At 43.1% G+C, this 14,127-nt stretch overlaps 2 protein-coding genes across 2 annotated transcripts; one reads left to right on the forward strand and one right to left on the reverse strand.

The window, feature by feature from the left end:
* The first annotated feature begins 225 nt into the window (after positions 1 to 225).
* Positions 226 to 4,353, forward strand: LOC109769786 (9-beta-pimara-7,15-diene synthase, chloroplastic). Its single transcript, XM_045233729.1, has 14 exons — positions 226 to 533; positions 743 to 792; positions 888 to 1,167; positions 1,270 to 1,450; positions 1,588 to 1,808; positions 1,894 to 2,014; positions 2,088 to 2,185; positions 2,276 to 2,490; positions 2,571 to 2,683; positions 2,771 to 2,866; positions 2,943 to 3,161; positions 3,272 to 3,413; positions 3,552 to 3,797; positions 3,901 to 4,353. The coding sequence occupies exons 1-14, from the start codon at positions 332 to 334 to the stop codon at positions 4,234 to 4,236; spliced, it is 2,520 nt and encodes an 839-aa protein (XP_045089664.1). The 5' UTR covers positions 226 to 331; the 3' UTR covers positions 4,237 to 4,353.
* A 7,452-nt stretch (positions 4,354 to 11,805) lies between these two features.
* LOC109731407 (9-beta-pimara-7,15-diene oxidase) lies at positions 11,806 to 13,539 on the reverse strand. The gene is made up of 2 exons (XM_020293600.4): positions 12,652 to 13,539; positions 11,806 to 12,539 (listed from the first exon to the last, which is right to left on the reverse strand). Exons 1-2 carry the CDS (start codon positions 13,537 to 13,539, stop codon positions 11,910 to 11,912), a joined length of 1,518 nt encoding a protein of 505 aa, XP_020149189.3. The 3' UTR covers positions 11,806 to 11,909.
* Positions 13,540 to 14,127: the final 588 nt, after the last annotated feature.

The raw sequence follows: 14,127 nt of genomic DNA on the forward strand, positions 1-14,127 counted from the left end.
GCGTAGAAGAATGCAGAACTGGGTGCAAGATTTTCCATATCACCACGTGTTACTTGTCCGAGGCAGAAATAACAATGACAGGTCCTATGACAATGGCAGGTCCTATATATATATGACAAGGTTGGTGCAACATCACTGTTTGTTGAAGGAAAATCGCAGGATGCCTAGCACATTACGATGAAAGAAAAATAATAAATAGTCTGGAAGAATCAAATACGTCTTTATATATAGTCTTCGGCGGTCTCTCTGCTCGCATCCTGATCACTGGGAATTCTACATTTCATACACGTGAAACCTGAGCCCATTGCATGAGGTGATCGCCCCATTTCCCATGGCGACTCCGACACAAGCTGGTGCCTCTTTCCGCCTCCTTCAGTCTGGGCCTCATCACCAATCCATCCTCCTCGCGACCGCTCTCTCGTTCGTGCCAAAGTGTGAGTTGCAGGTGCGCCGTCATGGAACAAGAACGCCTCCTCGCGTCAGCTTCGTCTGCTCGGCCGAGCAGGCCTTCAGGCGTCCTTCCACTGAACCACGTACGCCTTCTTCTGGTAAGCAGTTTGAGTCCATAGCCTTGCCGGTTAGTTGTTTTTTTTTCGTGGAAGGGGTACACTGGTTCCTCCTAAAATGTAACTCTTCTCTGTTACCCAAAAAAAAAAAGCCTCCAATTTGGACTCTCTCAAACCTGAGATTGCTACTTGATATTTACATTTCTGAACATATATAGTCTCCTTCTATCCAACAGCATGTGTGGAGGCGATATTAGCAGGAGAAAATATAGGCCTGCGCAATGTGGTATGAAACATCGCTCTCATAACCCTTCTTTCGACTAAATGCTTTAAGTTCGTCTCATGATGAATTCATGTCACTGTTATATGAATATAAATAAGGAACGGGATGCTAGAATACGGAAGCATCTGAAAAAACCTGAACTGTCACCATCTGCGTATGACACGGCATGGGTGGCTATGGTGCCATTGCCGGACTCCGCTCCGCAGGCTCCATGCTTTCCTCAGTGCGTTGAATGGATATTGCAAAATCAACACTGTAGTGGTTATTGGGGTATCAACGAATTTGGCTTATTACCCAACAAAGATATTCTCTTATCCACATTGGCATGTATCATTGCACTTAAGAAATGGAACGTTGGCTCCGACCACATAAGGAGAGGTATGTATAGATATACAGATTCATTTACCTTGCATTATTTAATACTCGTATTTTCACTTGCTGCTTTGAAAGGTCTTGACACGTATCAAATGATACTCGCAGGACTAGAATTTATTGGAAAAAACATCTCCACGGTAATGGATGAACAGATTGTTCCCCCTATAGGCTTCAGTCTAATTTTCCCTGGTATGCTTAACCATGCTATCGGGATGGGTCTGGAATTTCCAATCAAAGAAAATGATATCAGTGGGATACTTCACCTCCGTGAGATGGAGCTGACAAGGTATGTAATGAGAAAATGCTGCCATGACAATTAGTATCATAATGTGCGAAACAAATTTGACAGGAAAAGGTGCTAGAGCATCGATTATATGTTATTTTGCTCTAACTTGGTAACATATTTACACTCAATTTAATTAGACTGGCTGGGGAGAAATCTTGTGGGAAAGAAGCATATTTGGCCTATGTTGCACAAGAAGGGTTAGTAAGCCTGCTGGACTGCAATGAAGTTATGAACTTCCAGAGAAAGAATGGGTCCTTGTTCAACTCTCCTGCCGCAACTGCTGCTGCATTAGTCCACCGCTACGATGATAAAGCTCTCCAATACCTCGATTCCATTGTCAATATTTATGGCAGTGCAGGTGTGTGTTTGCCTAATTTTCTTTGTGAAGCATCTCCAAGGGTGCACAGTCTGGCTATATATTTAATGCCATTATACATTTACAGTACCAACAATGTACCCACAGAATATATATTATCAGCTCTCAATGGTGGATGCGCTCGAAAAGATTGGAATATCTCGGCATTTTTCCAGTGAGATAAACAGCATCCTGGATAAGTCATACATGTAAAAATCCGAACCAAATACTTGGTATTTGTTCCTAGTATAGTATATAAACTTGACAGTATTCACTTTGCAGTTCCTGGTTACAGAGAGATGACGAAATAATGCTAGATGTAGAAACATGTGCAATGGCGTTTCGCCTTTTACGGATGAATGGATATGATGTTTCGTCAGGTAGATACTTTGATCGAAATTCTTAGCCCAAATAACTTTCTCACTTGGCCTTGATTTAACTCGGTATAATTAAAAATTATTCTTGCACAGACGAGTTGTCCCATGTTGCTGAAGCCTCCACTTTCCATAGCTCACTTGAAGGATATTTAAATGATACAAAATCTTTATTAGAGTTATATAAGGCTTCAAAAGTATGCTTGTCAGAAAATGAATTGATCCTGGAGAACATAGGTAACTGGTCAGGCCGTTTATTGACAGAAAAGTTGTGCTGTGATGGGACAGATAGAATGCCAATTTTCGGAGAGGCAAGTCTCTATGAAATTTAAAATCCCCATTTCGTTTGGAATTTCAATTTAAATTTAATTTTGTTCATTTGTAATTTCAGGTGGAATATACTCTTAAGTTTCCATTTTATGCAACAGTGGAACCGCTAGACCATAAGACTAACATTGAACATTTTGATTCTAGGGTTTTTACACAGTTAAAGACAAAAAATGTGTAAGGCTTTCTTTTTCTAAAATAGAATTCTTTGTGATACCATGTCAATATATGTTACAACAAAATGATAATACTTCTATGAATCAGGCCGTCTCATGTCAATGAAGATCTTCTAGACTTTGCGGTTGAAGATTTCAGTTTCTCTCAATCTATATATCAGGATGAACTCGGCCACATCGAGAGGTAATTTGACCATCATTTTCACACTTGATTTAATGATTTTTACACAGATTATTCAAATTGGTTTTTGTGCTGCCAGTTGGGAGAAAGAAAACAGGCTGGACCAGCTAAAATTTCTACGCAAGGGGACTCTGATAAATTGTTATCTCTCTGCTGCTGCCACCATATCCACTCACGAACTCTCTGATGCACGTATTACATGTGCGAAAACTATTGCACTCGTAGTTGTTGCTGATGACTTCTTTGATGTTGGAGCATCAAAAGAAGAACAAGAAAACCTCATAGCATTAATAGAGAAGTATAATTCTTGAACTTGATTTCTGTGTCTACACTTTCTGAAGCAGTCACAAAGTTTAGTTATGCTTTGCTAATGAATCATCCTCCCTGTTTTGCCAATGGTTGTCTTAGGTGGGATCAACATCACCAAGTTGAGTTCTACTCTGAGCAAGTAGAAGTAGTATTTTCTGCTTTCTATACTACAGTTAACCAGATTGGAGAAATGGCTTCTGCTGTGCAAAAGTGTGATATAACAAAGCACCTGGTTGAAACAGTGAGTTCCTTGTGTGATCTTCATGTCCTGAGATACATTACATTGAGCTCTGAGTTGATAACTACCACGTGGCAGCTGTGATCAGCTACATAAAAAAATTAAGAAAAATCGTATATTAAGAAGTGTATTCATCTGCAGTGGCTACATTACTTGAGATCTGTGGCAACCGAGGCAGAATGGCAACGGAATCAATATGTGCCAACAGTTGAGGAATACATGACAGAAGGGGCTACTTCATATGCAATGGGCCCCATTATGCTCACCTCACTGTATTTTGTCCAACAAAGCCTCAAAGAGTACATTATCAAAAGCCCAGAATACAATGAGTTGGTTAGACTAAAGGGCACCTGTGGCCGTCTCCTGAATGATACCCGAAGCTTCGAGGTATTTTCGTTCCTTTTTTAACAAAATATTAATGTATAGCAATGAGCCTAGAAGATTGATCTTAACATCAGGTAGTTCCTGATAAATAATCTACTTGTTGCAGAGGGAGTCCAGTGATGGAAAACTGAACATCATCTCACTGCTTGTTCTTCACAGTGGAGGTTCCATGTCCATTGAAGCTGCTCAAGAGGTGATACAAGAGTCAATAGCCACGTGTCGGAAAGACCTACTAAGGGTGGTCGTTAGAGAAGACCGTGTTGTTCCGAGGCCATGCAAGGAGATGTTCTGGAGGTTTTGTAGGACAAGTCACTTGTTCTACTCTCAGACCGATGGATTTTCCTCGCCCAAGGAAATGCTCCACACGATGAATGCAATTTTCAGAGAACCACTCAAACTCCAAACTTCCGGTTCTTCATTCGTTGTTCAACCAGACAAATAATCTAGAATTCCTTATGCCATTCCTCTAACCATATATGGATCACAAGGTAATATACCAAGCTGCAGTAATTGTGTGGACCTTCCAAACGAAATGCAGCCTGATTCTCTCACCTGTAATGCATGTCGCCAATAAAAGGGCAGAAACAAAAGAAATGATCTATCATTTGGTCTGAACATTGGTGAATGGCATAGGTAGCTGGAGGTGATGTTTTTAGTGATGCTTTTGTCACAAACTTTATTCTGTATTGTAAGCTGGTAGCCCAAAAAAATTATTCTAGCATTCAATCAAAGATGGGCTTGGTCCTTTTATCTAAAAGAAAATCCATGAAAAAGTAGCGCGCTATTTCGGCGTTATAGCGTCGCTATAACGTATCCAGAAGGCATGCTACGTTTGAGCAATTTTGCTCGCTACAACGCTAATCGCGTAATAATGCACTATTCCAACGCTAAAAGTTGTAGTGTTATAGTGTTGTAATGTTAGAAATAAATGGGCTTGGCTCATTAGCAATTTCTGAAATCTCAAATCAGCCATGAGTAAAATGCAAGTGGCGGTGCTAAAGTTTAGTCCTACACCCTACTTGAAAAAATGTTGGACCTCTTTATATAGTGGGTCATCACATGTGTTGTGTTAGAAGTGTCACAAATATCAGGAGTGAAAAGAAAAGCTATGTATGTGTATCATGATCACACTTATGATTTTGTTGGGCCGAGACATCAACCGGTATGCAAAAAAGAGTTGCGTAGTAAGTGGATCGAGGCCCACCAAGACTTATGATTTTTTTAATACTTTGGATTGCTTACCACATGTGTATCATGATTAAACTTATGCTTTGGTACACCCCATAAACAGGTCGATGGTCAAGATCGGTCCATACTCCTTTGTAGGTTAGGGCATGATAAGGATTAATAGATAACTAGATCATCTGAATTTGTACACATTGTATACTTATTACAGTTGTATTCGTATCATGGGGCCGCGGCAGTGGCCGCCCGTTGTAGAGCGCGTCTGTCTCCTCCCTCCTCGCCAAGGCCTGGGCCACCTAGACTCTCACCAAGGCACGACGCGTATTGTTCCCAAACATGTCAGTGGTGGCCAGAGATTCTTTTTAAGAGGACAGGTGGCTAGCCAATGCCACTCTCCGAGAACAATATCCAGCTTTGTACCTCATTGTTCGCAATAAGAATGATACCCTGGCACAGGTGCATCGTTCATTCACGTCGGATATTTCTTTTAGGCAGGATTTAATTGGCCCCAATCTTATGACATGGCAAAATCTTTTATTCTGACTGGATTCGATTAACATTACACAAAAAACGGGATGTATTTTGCTGGAATCTCACTAAATCGGGGTCTTTTATAGTCGACTCTATGTATCATCCACTCACGCATTCAGAGGTCTCAGTGGATAATAAAGAAGAAGATTTTGAAGTCAAAGATTCTATGGAAATTAAAATGTTTGTGTGGTATCTTGGAAGGGAAGTTGTGCTAGCCGAAGACAATCTCGTCTGTCAAAACTTGTAAGGAAGTAAGAAGTGTAGCTTTCGTACTCACGACAAGTAAGTGAAACACCTTATTTTCGGTGCAAGTTAGCGCGTTCTGTGTAGCCAGTCATCCAAATAGCGTCCAATTTGTACCCGCCCACAAGTGTTGTCAATATCTTTGTTCACTGGTTGGATGATGTTCCAAATATGTTCAAAAACTAATAAAGGTGGGAGCATATGTCTTACCATCGCCGCTCTGGCTATGCAGGAATGAATTCATTTTTAATTGCAAGAAATCTTCTAATTTGCATGTTAATCTTCGTTGTATGCACTTGCTTCGTATGTGGTGTACGCTACAACAAACGGAGAACCAACCGATATTCACGGAGATGTGTATGCGGTTGAAGCGGGTAGCAGGGATGTTTTTAACCAACATGGAGGGCACCATAATCTCCGGATTGATCCACCAACTCCTTCGACATAGACATAGCGTCGGTCGTATATGACTTTACTGTTGCGGTTATGTTGTTATATATGTTTCATCGTGTTTCGTTAGACTGTTGGTGTTTGAATGTGTATATCTTTTTCATGCAAAGGCCGGATGTTGATCATCATGCTTTATATCATAGTTTGATATTACATTTATAAGTCAATAAAAATGATCTTTAAATCATTTTTATCGGCAAAAAACATGTCGATCGCACCGCCAGTGGTGGGTATAGAAAAAACTGTGTGGAACGCCGCAACCGATGTGGTGCTCGGTGACGGTTTAGAGGTGGGGGTGGAGCTCGGCGACGGTGTCGAGGTGTGGTTCATGCATGCTCGGTGCAGCCAGTCGAGGTGGGGGATAGTTAACCTGATCACGATGGCATTACTTTCACAGCACGTGCATGGCATTCGGGTCCAGGGATAGGTGGGAGTGGCCGCCGGCGAAAAGAAAAAAGGGTGGCCGTTCAACTGCTGCGCTGCACGTCTTGTCTAGGGGCTTATCGGGTGCCTCAGACAAGATTACTCCCAGCTAAAGCAATATACCATTTAGCATCCACTTGCAGCACGTGCACGGAGACCTCAGATGCCAAAGAGCATGCGTAGAAGAATGCAGAACTGGCTGCAAGGTTTTCCCTATCATCACGTGTTACTTCTCCGAGGCACAAATGACAATGACAGGTCCTATGACAATGGCTTGCAAAGGTCAAGGACAAGGTTGGTGCAGCATCCCATTGTTAGAGTCCAGGCAAGTATAGAGCAATCTCAGGGCATCTGGATCTGGATCGTCGGATTAGGCGTCCAAAAGAATCCGGGCCGTCGAATTTTGAGCTGAAACGATCCTGGCCATCGGATCGATATCAAACACTGCTACAATGAATAGTGCCTACAGTTGCCGTTTTTTATGCACCCATGCTGCCACAGTAGCACTCCATGACATGGGGGAGCCAGGCATGGTGGGCTGTGCCCGTCAGCAACCGCGGAGTGCAGAGCTCCCGGTGATGTGTGCTTCTAGTGGAGAAGCCATGCCACCGCCTGTAAATCTGGCTGATCGCCGACAGTATTTACGAGATTTCGCTTGGTGGCCCTTGTGTGGTGTGCTATGGGTGGTTCCGTTGCGACTAAGGACGAGGAGGGTGGTCAATTGGGTGAGACTGGGAAACCTAGCCGCCACTCTCTCTTCCGCCCGGCCCTGGCTTCGCCCCCACCCCTAACTTTCGTCTTTGGATTCGGTCGTCGTCGTCGCTCTGGCGGGCAAAGAATAGTGGTCGCCACAGATATAGATTTTTGTTCTCATGAATTTTTTATGCTCGAATTTGTACACATCATTAACAAAGAATAAACCGGCAAAAGTATATAATCCATAGCATTAACTTAACCAGGCTTAATTCATTATAAGAACAAATGACAACGCTTCATTTGTTCCACTTAACACACTAATATCACAATACCACATCCATCTTAACAATCTCACTAACACACTGTGAGCTTACAAATGCTCATATCTGCCACTTATTTCTAAATGAGGTTAACGACAACTATCATCTGGCACTTGTTTTGGCGGCTCTTCCTTAACGTGATTTCCACTGGTGTCTCAACCATTAGTCCTTTTCCCATGAGGAACTCCCCCCAGCCGGCCTCATGGAAAGATATGCGCCCGTCTGTTTCGGTCTTGTACTTAACGGTGGTGACAGCCCCCGCTTCAAGGTGTACTCCAGCAGAACCGACCGTAGGGATGTTCATGTCGGAAACCATCTTCAGGGGTAATTTCTATGATCACCATGATTAGAAGCACAAACATCACACAATGTTAGACATCTCGCAATGTTAGTGTGACATGAACAAAAAAGAGAGGAAGTAATACAGAACATACCATGACATGTTTGATGATGTTTGTCTTGGTTAAACGGTGCACAAAGGGCGCCCCATGTAGTTCTCAATTGGTGGTAGGATCGCCAAGATATTGTTCCTCTCACTGTGAGTAAGCTTCTCCATTTGTTGAGAAAAAAATGGAGAATTGAATGGAACATCATCGTAATCATATGACTATTCTCATCTTCTTGGTCATCATCATCATCATGGATATCCTCATCATCAAGACCATCTTCATGTTCTTGGCTGTCATCCTCATCGTCATGGATATCCTCATCATTATGATTATCCTCATCATCATGACTACCCTCCTCTCGTCACCATTGTCATTATCCTCATCATCTTCACCATCCTCATCATCTTGGCAGCAGAAATAGATAATCCTTAACCAGTTGACCCACCCTTCTAAGTAAAATAGCGGTGACGGGTAACGGAGCAAACCCGCTCTAGCTAAAGACACTCCAATGGCGGGCGTTCGCTATTACCCATCACAGGTAAGCTCTTCCAAATTAGCCCGCGGGATGGAAAGAGTCATGGCGGCCAGTACGTAAGTGCCCACCACTGGTTGCAACCTTACATTGTTGAGTAGCTTGTTGCAACCTTACCACTTAACCATATCCAATCCATAAGTTCTATCGGTCTTGATACCGTTGGTAATGTACTTGCCGAGTCAAAGAGACTCACCCTTGCCACGACAACACAAGATGCAGGTACCGATGAGACATGATAAGGATGCAGATCGTAACGAGTTCTAAGTGAAAGTTGTTTATGCCCATGACGATCATTAGGATTTGGATCCTGGTTGGTACCCTGAGCTAGTAGGGTGGGCATTGCTTATTTTTCTCTTGCCTCTTAGGCATATTTGCTTCTTATCCATACTCAGATCTTTGCTTTCTTCCACTGCATCAATGATGCAATGTTAGGTCTTGTTGACCTCAGTTTGGTGATATTTATGTATAGGCATGTGTTTTCCATAATGTTCACTCGTATTGAACTCTTCTACTCATGAGTAGTTGTATTTTTTGTGATGTTCACCTTGTTAACCGTCATATGATCATGCTTGTATGTTTGAAGTAATATGATGGGTGACGGAGATGCGCTTCTATCTTTATCGAGACTGCAAAGTCTTGCGGGGGCTATTAATGTATCTTGGGTGTTACATAAATCCCAACATTTGTAAGCTCTCACGATACAGTAAAGTTTTGCTGGCCGACGCCCGTGGTTTTGCCCCTTCTCATTGGTGGGGTTTACTTGTTATAATATTAGTGCCCGGTTTTCTTTTCTGTCCTGTCTCTAACATGGCATGCATCTTATCTTGTGCAGCCAACCAACCATCCTCGACAGTGGCACTCACCATATTGCGCAGTAGTATTCTATCACATATTCCCTCCTTTCTCCTCTCTCTCTCTCTCTCTCTCTCTCTCCCCTTGTGCTATGGTGAGATTTCCCCTAAGAGAAGCCTCCTTGTTCTAGTACTTACTGCATAGTTTATGTTGCAAAACTCCATGCCTGTCATCACCAAAAGCAATTGAATTATCTGGATCGGAGACTTCGGCTCATGCATCCACGGCTGGTGGCATGGAGGCAAGGATAGTTATGCAGTATTGTGTATGCTTCTAAGGGAACATAAGGCTGACCATGTTCGGAATATATAGAAGTGTAGTACTTGTTACAGTGTTGGACGGCCTCTTCTTTTGCAACTATTCTTCCTTTTTTTGAATAATCTATATGATGTATGCCTTTTTTAGAAGATTGCTTCATTGGAGCCAGGGATGATACAAACTCGTGACCACATGCATAATCAGTTGTCTATTCTATCCAAAGTACAATTTGTACGTCTCTCTTTTTTGGATCGCTTTGTAGGAGTCGTGCACGGCGCAGGCTCGTGCATGACAGGAAGCATAATCAGTTTGGGTCAGGTTGTCAACTTCCCCCACAAGATTAACGTAAATCGTAGGGCTAGATAGATGAATTACTTAGATCAGACGGTTAACATATTTTTAATGATGTGGCTCAATGTGGGAGCTAGAAGGAAGTCTGTAATTAGAAGAGGTATAGATAAAAAGATCTACACCGTAATAACTCGCTCCAATCAGATAGAAAGTTCCTAATTTCTGATTAACATGTGAAATTTCTAAGGAGTTTGTAATTAGTATAGATATAGATCGATAGGTAGATATGTAGACAGATAGATAGATGGATTACCTGTCAATTAGATTTCAAAATAAAAGACTCAGTAATTTTAAAGAACTTTTATTACAATCATTTTCTATTCAGGAAAGACCTTTCATTGCCGGGATATATCATTTACATTACTTATTATGTGTTCGAACAAACTCTTTAGTTCTAGCTTTCCGTGACACAATTTTTTGTAACCATTTCGATTAATCAAGAGGTTGATTTTTTTGGTTAATTACAAAAAAACTGAGCAAAACCAGAATTACAGCACCCTACATGGTCATCGTGAAATGTGACAACCTGTCACAAGAAATCCTCAGCTGACTTGGCCACCAAAAAGTTTCCGTGCAAGCAACTACATGACCCTATCATCAGCGATGTCGAGAAGCTTCATCAGCATCATCCATCGCTCCTGATCCGACGACTTCGACTGCACCATGAACAAGCACCAATTTTTTTAATATAAAGAGGGTTCCCTCTTTGATTTCATTGCAGAAACCAAATTTCCTATTACAACAAGCACGAAAGAAAACAAAAAATCAGGAGAATAATGCAGCAAGGAACTCAACAACAATCATTCCAGCCACTATCCCTAAGCTCTACGGTAAACTACTGTAATAAATTTAAAGGCCAGGAGTGACATGGTAACCCTCCTTCAAACAGATTAGAAGCTCTTTAACGAGGATCAACAAAACAAAGGTTTTTGTATGGGAGTGCCAACGCTTTGAAGACAACATGAAAACCATCTCAAATTGCAATTTGTTCCTTGTCAGGGGTACTTCTTCATCAAGCACCCACCAGGTTTCTACCAGGACGCCATCCATGCGTTGAGTGAAATACTTCATTGCGACCTGTTCGGATAGTTTCACCACCCAATTCAATCCCTTTAGTTTTTATCCGTGTCTTTACAAAATAGCCCAAGAAATAAGCCGAAATCCGACCATATTTTCCAATGTACATGGATAATTTATTTTACTATTATCAAAGCGGAGATATTTTTTATTATCAAAGATAAAGGTTGTAATTAGTCCGCACACTGTTTTTATCATTGGGATTTTTATTTACCACAGAAATGAGTGCACCCAAGGTCCTCTAACTATTTCAGAGGTATCACGCAAATCCTCAAACTATGAAAATCGTCATCAAGACCCTCAAATTGCAATATGTGTGTCATCTAGGTCGTCGAACTATTTCAGAGATGTTAAGTTGGTCCTCTAACTATTTAAGAGGTGTGACATATGTACACAGTTATTGCACTTGTAGGACCTGGATAACACTTTCCGTAGTTCAAGGACCTATGAGACGCCACTAAAATAATTCGAGGACCTGCAATGCACTTCACATAAATTGATGTAGAACAAGGACCAACCGGTTTTACAGAAGAGTCTCACGAGGAGACGTGCTTGCAAACTCAGGCAAATCCATTAGGAAGAAGAAAGAACCACTATTACAATTTTTTGTGCTGCTCAATCCTAAACAAGATATTTGTTTTATTTCATATTCGAACAATACACAATCTGATATAGCCAGACCATCCCATTACCATGAGATCACTCCATGACTCGCCTAGCGCAATTGGACTATTAATCCCCCATATAGAAGGCTCAAGTGTACAATTCAACCAGTATTATTCCCCATAACGTGCATAAGTAAAGTTCAACTAACAACTGCATATGCTTTATACGGTGTCGCCACTAGGTGCAGTTGGTTCTTCCTCCTTGCCGATAAGGCAACTGTCATTTCCATGTCCAGCTCACTCGGCTTCACTCCGGCAGGGAGGCTCCAATCAAAGTAGTAAAGAAGTCGTGCCACCATGAGCTCCAACACAGCCAGCGCAAATATATCGCCTGGGCAGGTTCTCCTTCCGCTACCGAATGGCAAGTAGTCGAACTGTGAGCCTTTTTGGCTTGTCCTGACATCCTCGAACCTCTCCGGCCTGAATTTCTCAGGTTCAAGCCAATACTCAGGGTTTCTACCCAGTGCCCAGGTATTGACCATAACCCTGGTACCCTCCGTGACCTCAAACCCACCAACGTTGCAGGTCTCTCGGCAGACACGGGGAACCAGCAGCGGCAACACTGGATTTAGCCTCATGGTCTCCTTGATTACCATATTTGTGTAGGGTAGCTCCAGCATGTGTCCCTCATGGTCTTGTGGGCTTTTATCGCCAAATGTTCGTCGCACCTCCGCCTGCGCCTTGGCCATCACTTCCGGGTTCCTCATCAACTCCGACATGACCCACTCAGCAGCTGATGATGTCGTGTCTGTCCCGGCCGCGAACATATCCTAATAAACGAATTAGTAAACAACATGCATGAGCAAAGAACATGGAATAATAGTAAACTAGAAAATTCAGAGTATGCACGCATGCCAAGTCATGTCATCACATAATAATTACCATTATGATTGCCTTGATGTTATCCAGTTCCATCGGGAAGTCAAGCTCCCCCTCGTCCCTGATCCTAAGCAAAACGCTGAGAAGGTAATGACCTTGCCGCATCTCGGACTGCGAGATGATCTCGTCCAGGACCTTGTCCTGCTGGTGGCGGGCTCGCCATAGCCGGCCTCTCAGCCCGGAGACCACGTCAATGAACCGCAGCGACGGGAAGAGGTCCCCGATGCAGAGCCCCGCGGCAAGGTTCCGCGCCTTGTCCAACGCGGACATAAACTCCTTTTGGAGCTCGGGGCTGCACATCTCCCCGAACACCGTCCTCCCGGTTATCGAATTTGAGCACGACACGAGCAGCCTGCTGATATTGAACGGCTTGCCACCTCTGCTGGCGTCGCCCACGTTCCTAACAAGGCACATGGTCTCGCTGTCCCTTACCGGCGAAAACTGCCTCACCTTCCGCTCGCTTAGGAGCTCCACCGTGCAGATCTTGCGGAGCGTCCGCCAGTATGAGCCGTATGGCGCGAAGCCGATGTCGAGGTTTCCATAGAGGGTGACCTCGGAGAGCAGAATGCTTGGCCGCGACGTGAATGTAAGATCTTTGTCACGCAGCACTTCCTGCGCGGCCGCCGGCGAGGAGATCACCACGGTGTCGATCTGGCCCAGCCGAAGGTACATGACCGGCCCATGCTTCTTTGCCAGGTCCCGGAGGACGACGGGCAGCTTGGTGGTTAGGATTTGGTGCAGGTTTCCGATCAAGGGCAGACTCCATGGGCCAGGAGGCCGCCGCTTGTCGGAACTTGGTACTAGTTTGCGGCTAAGCAAGGAAACTAGAATCACGGACACTGTGATGAGAGAAACAAAGCAGAAGCAGAGGGTGGCTCCGATTAGCTCCATGGAAATGGTTTCCTTCTTTGCTTGGTAAGAAGGCCATGAATGAGCGGCCTTTTTATAAGCCTTGGAATGTGCATGATGGATGGACATTTCTCGCCACTTGTCATTTTTGCCCACATCACTTCTAGTGCTACTTGCTAGATGAATGAAAATTGCAGGACTTAAACATTAACGACAACATGGAACCTTGACGAAAGGTTGGCAGCGCCGATTCTTCCTCTATTATGGATAGCACGCCCTCACAAAACCTCCCACCACATATACCCCACCCACACGCCCAGAGATGACAGTTTACAACTTCTTGCGAAAATGGGCGATGCAGATCCAAACTTGTCATCAAGTTCAAAAGGAAAAGAAAGTGCCATTCTGGTCCTAGGTGCAAAAGCATCCGGATGACCAGAAAATTCCAAAAAATAGCAAAAAAAAATTTATTCGCACAAAAAAATGAAATTGTTTTTAGAGAATCATTCTTGAGTGTTTTCCCAATGAGTAAATTATTCTGAAGAGATTATATTCATGACCCTTTGGGTAACAAAAATATAAAAAGGCACCTGGCAAATGATATGAAAATAAGCTTTTTAGAGTCCTGAT

This window comes from Aegilops tauschii, chromosome 2 (genome assembly GCF_002575655.3).
Source record: "Aegilops tauschii subsp. strangulata cultivar AL8/78 chromosome 2, Aet v6.0, whole genome shotgun sequence".
Taxonomy (NCBI): domain Eukaryota; kingdom Viridiplantae; phylum Streptophyta; class Magnoliopsida; order Poales; family Poaceae; genus Aegilops; species Aegilops tauschii.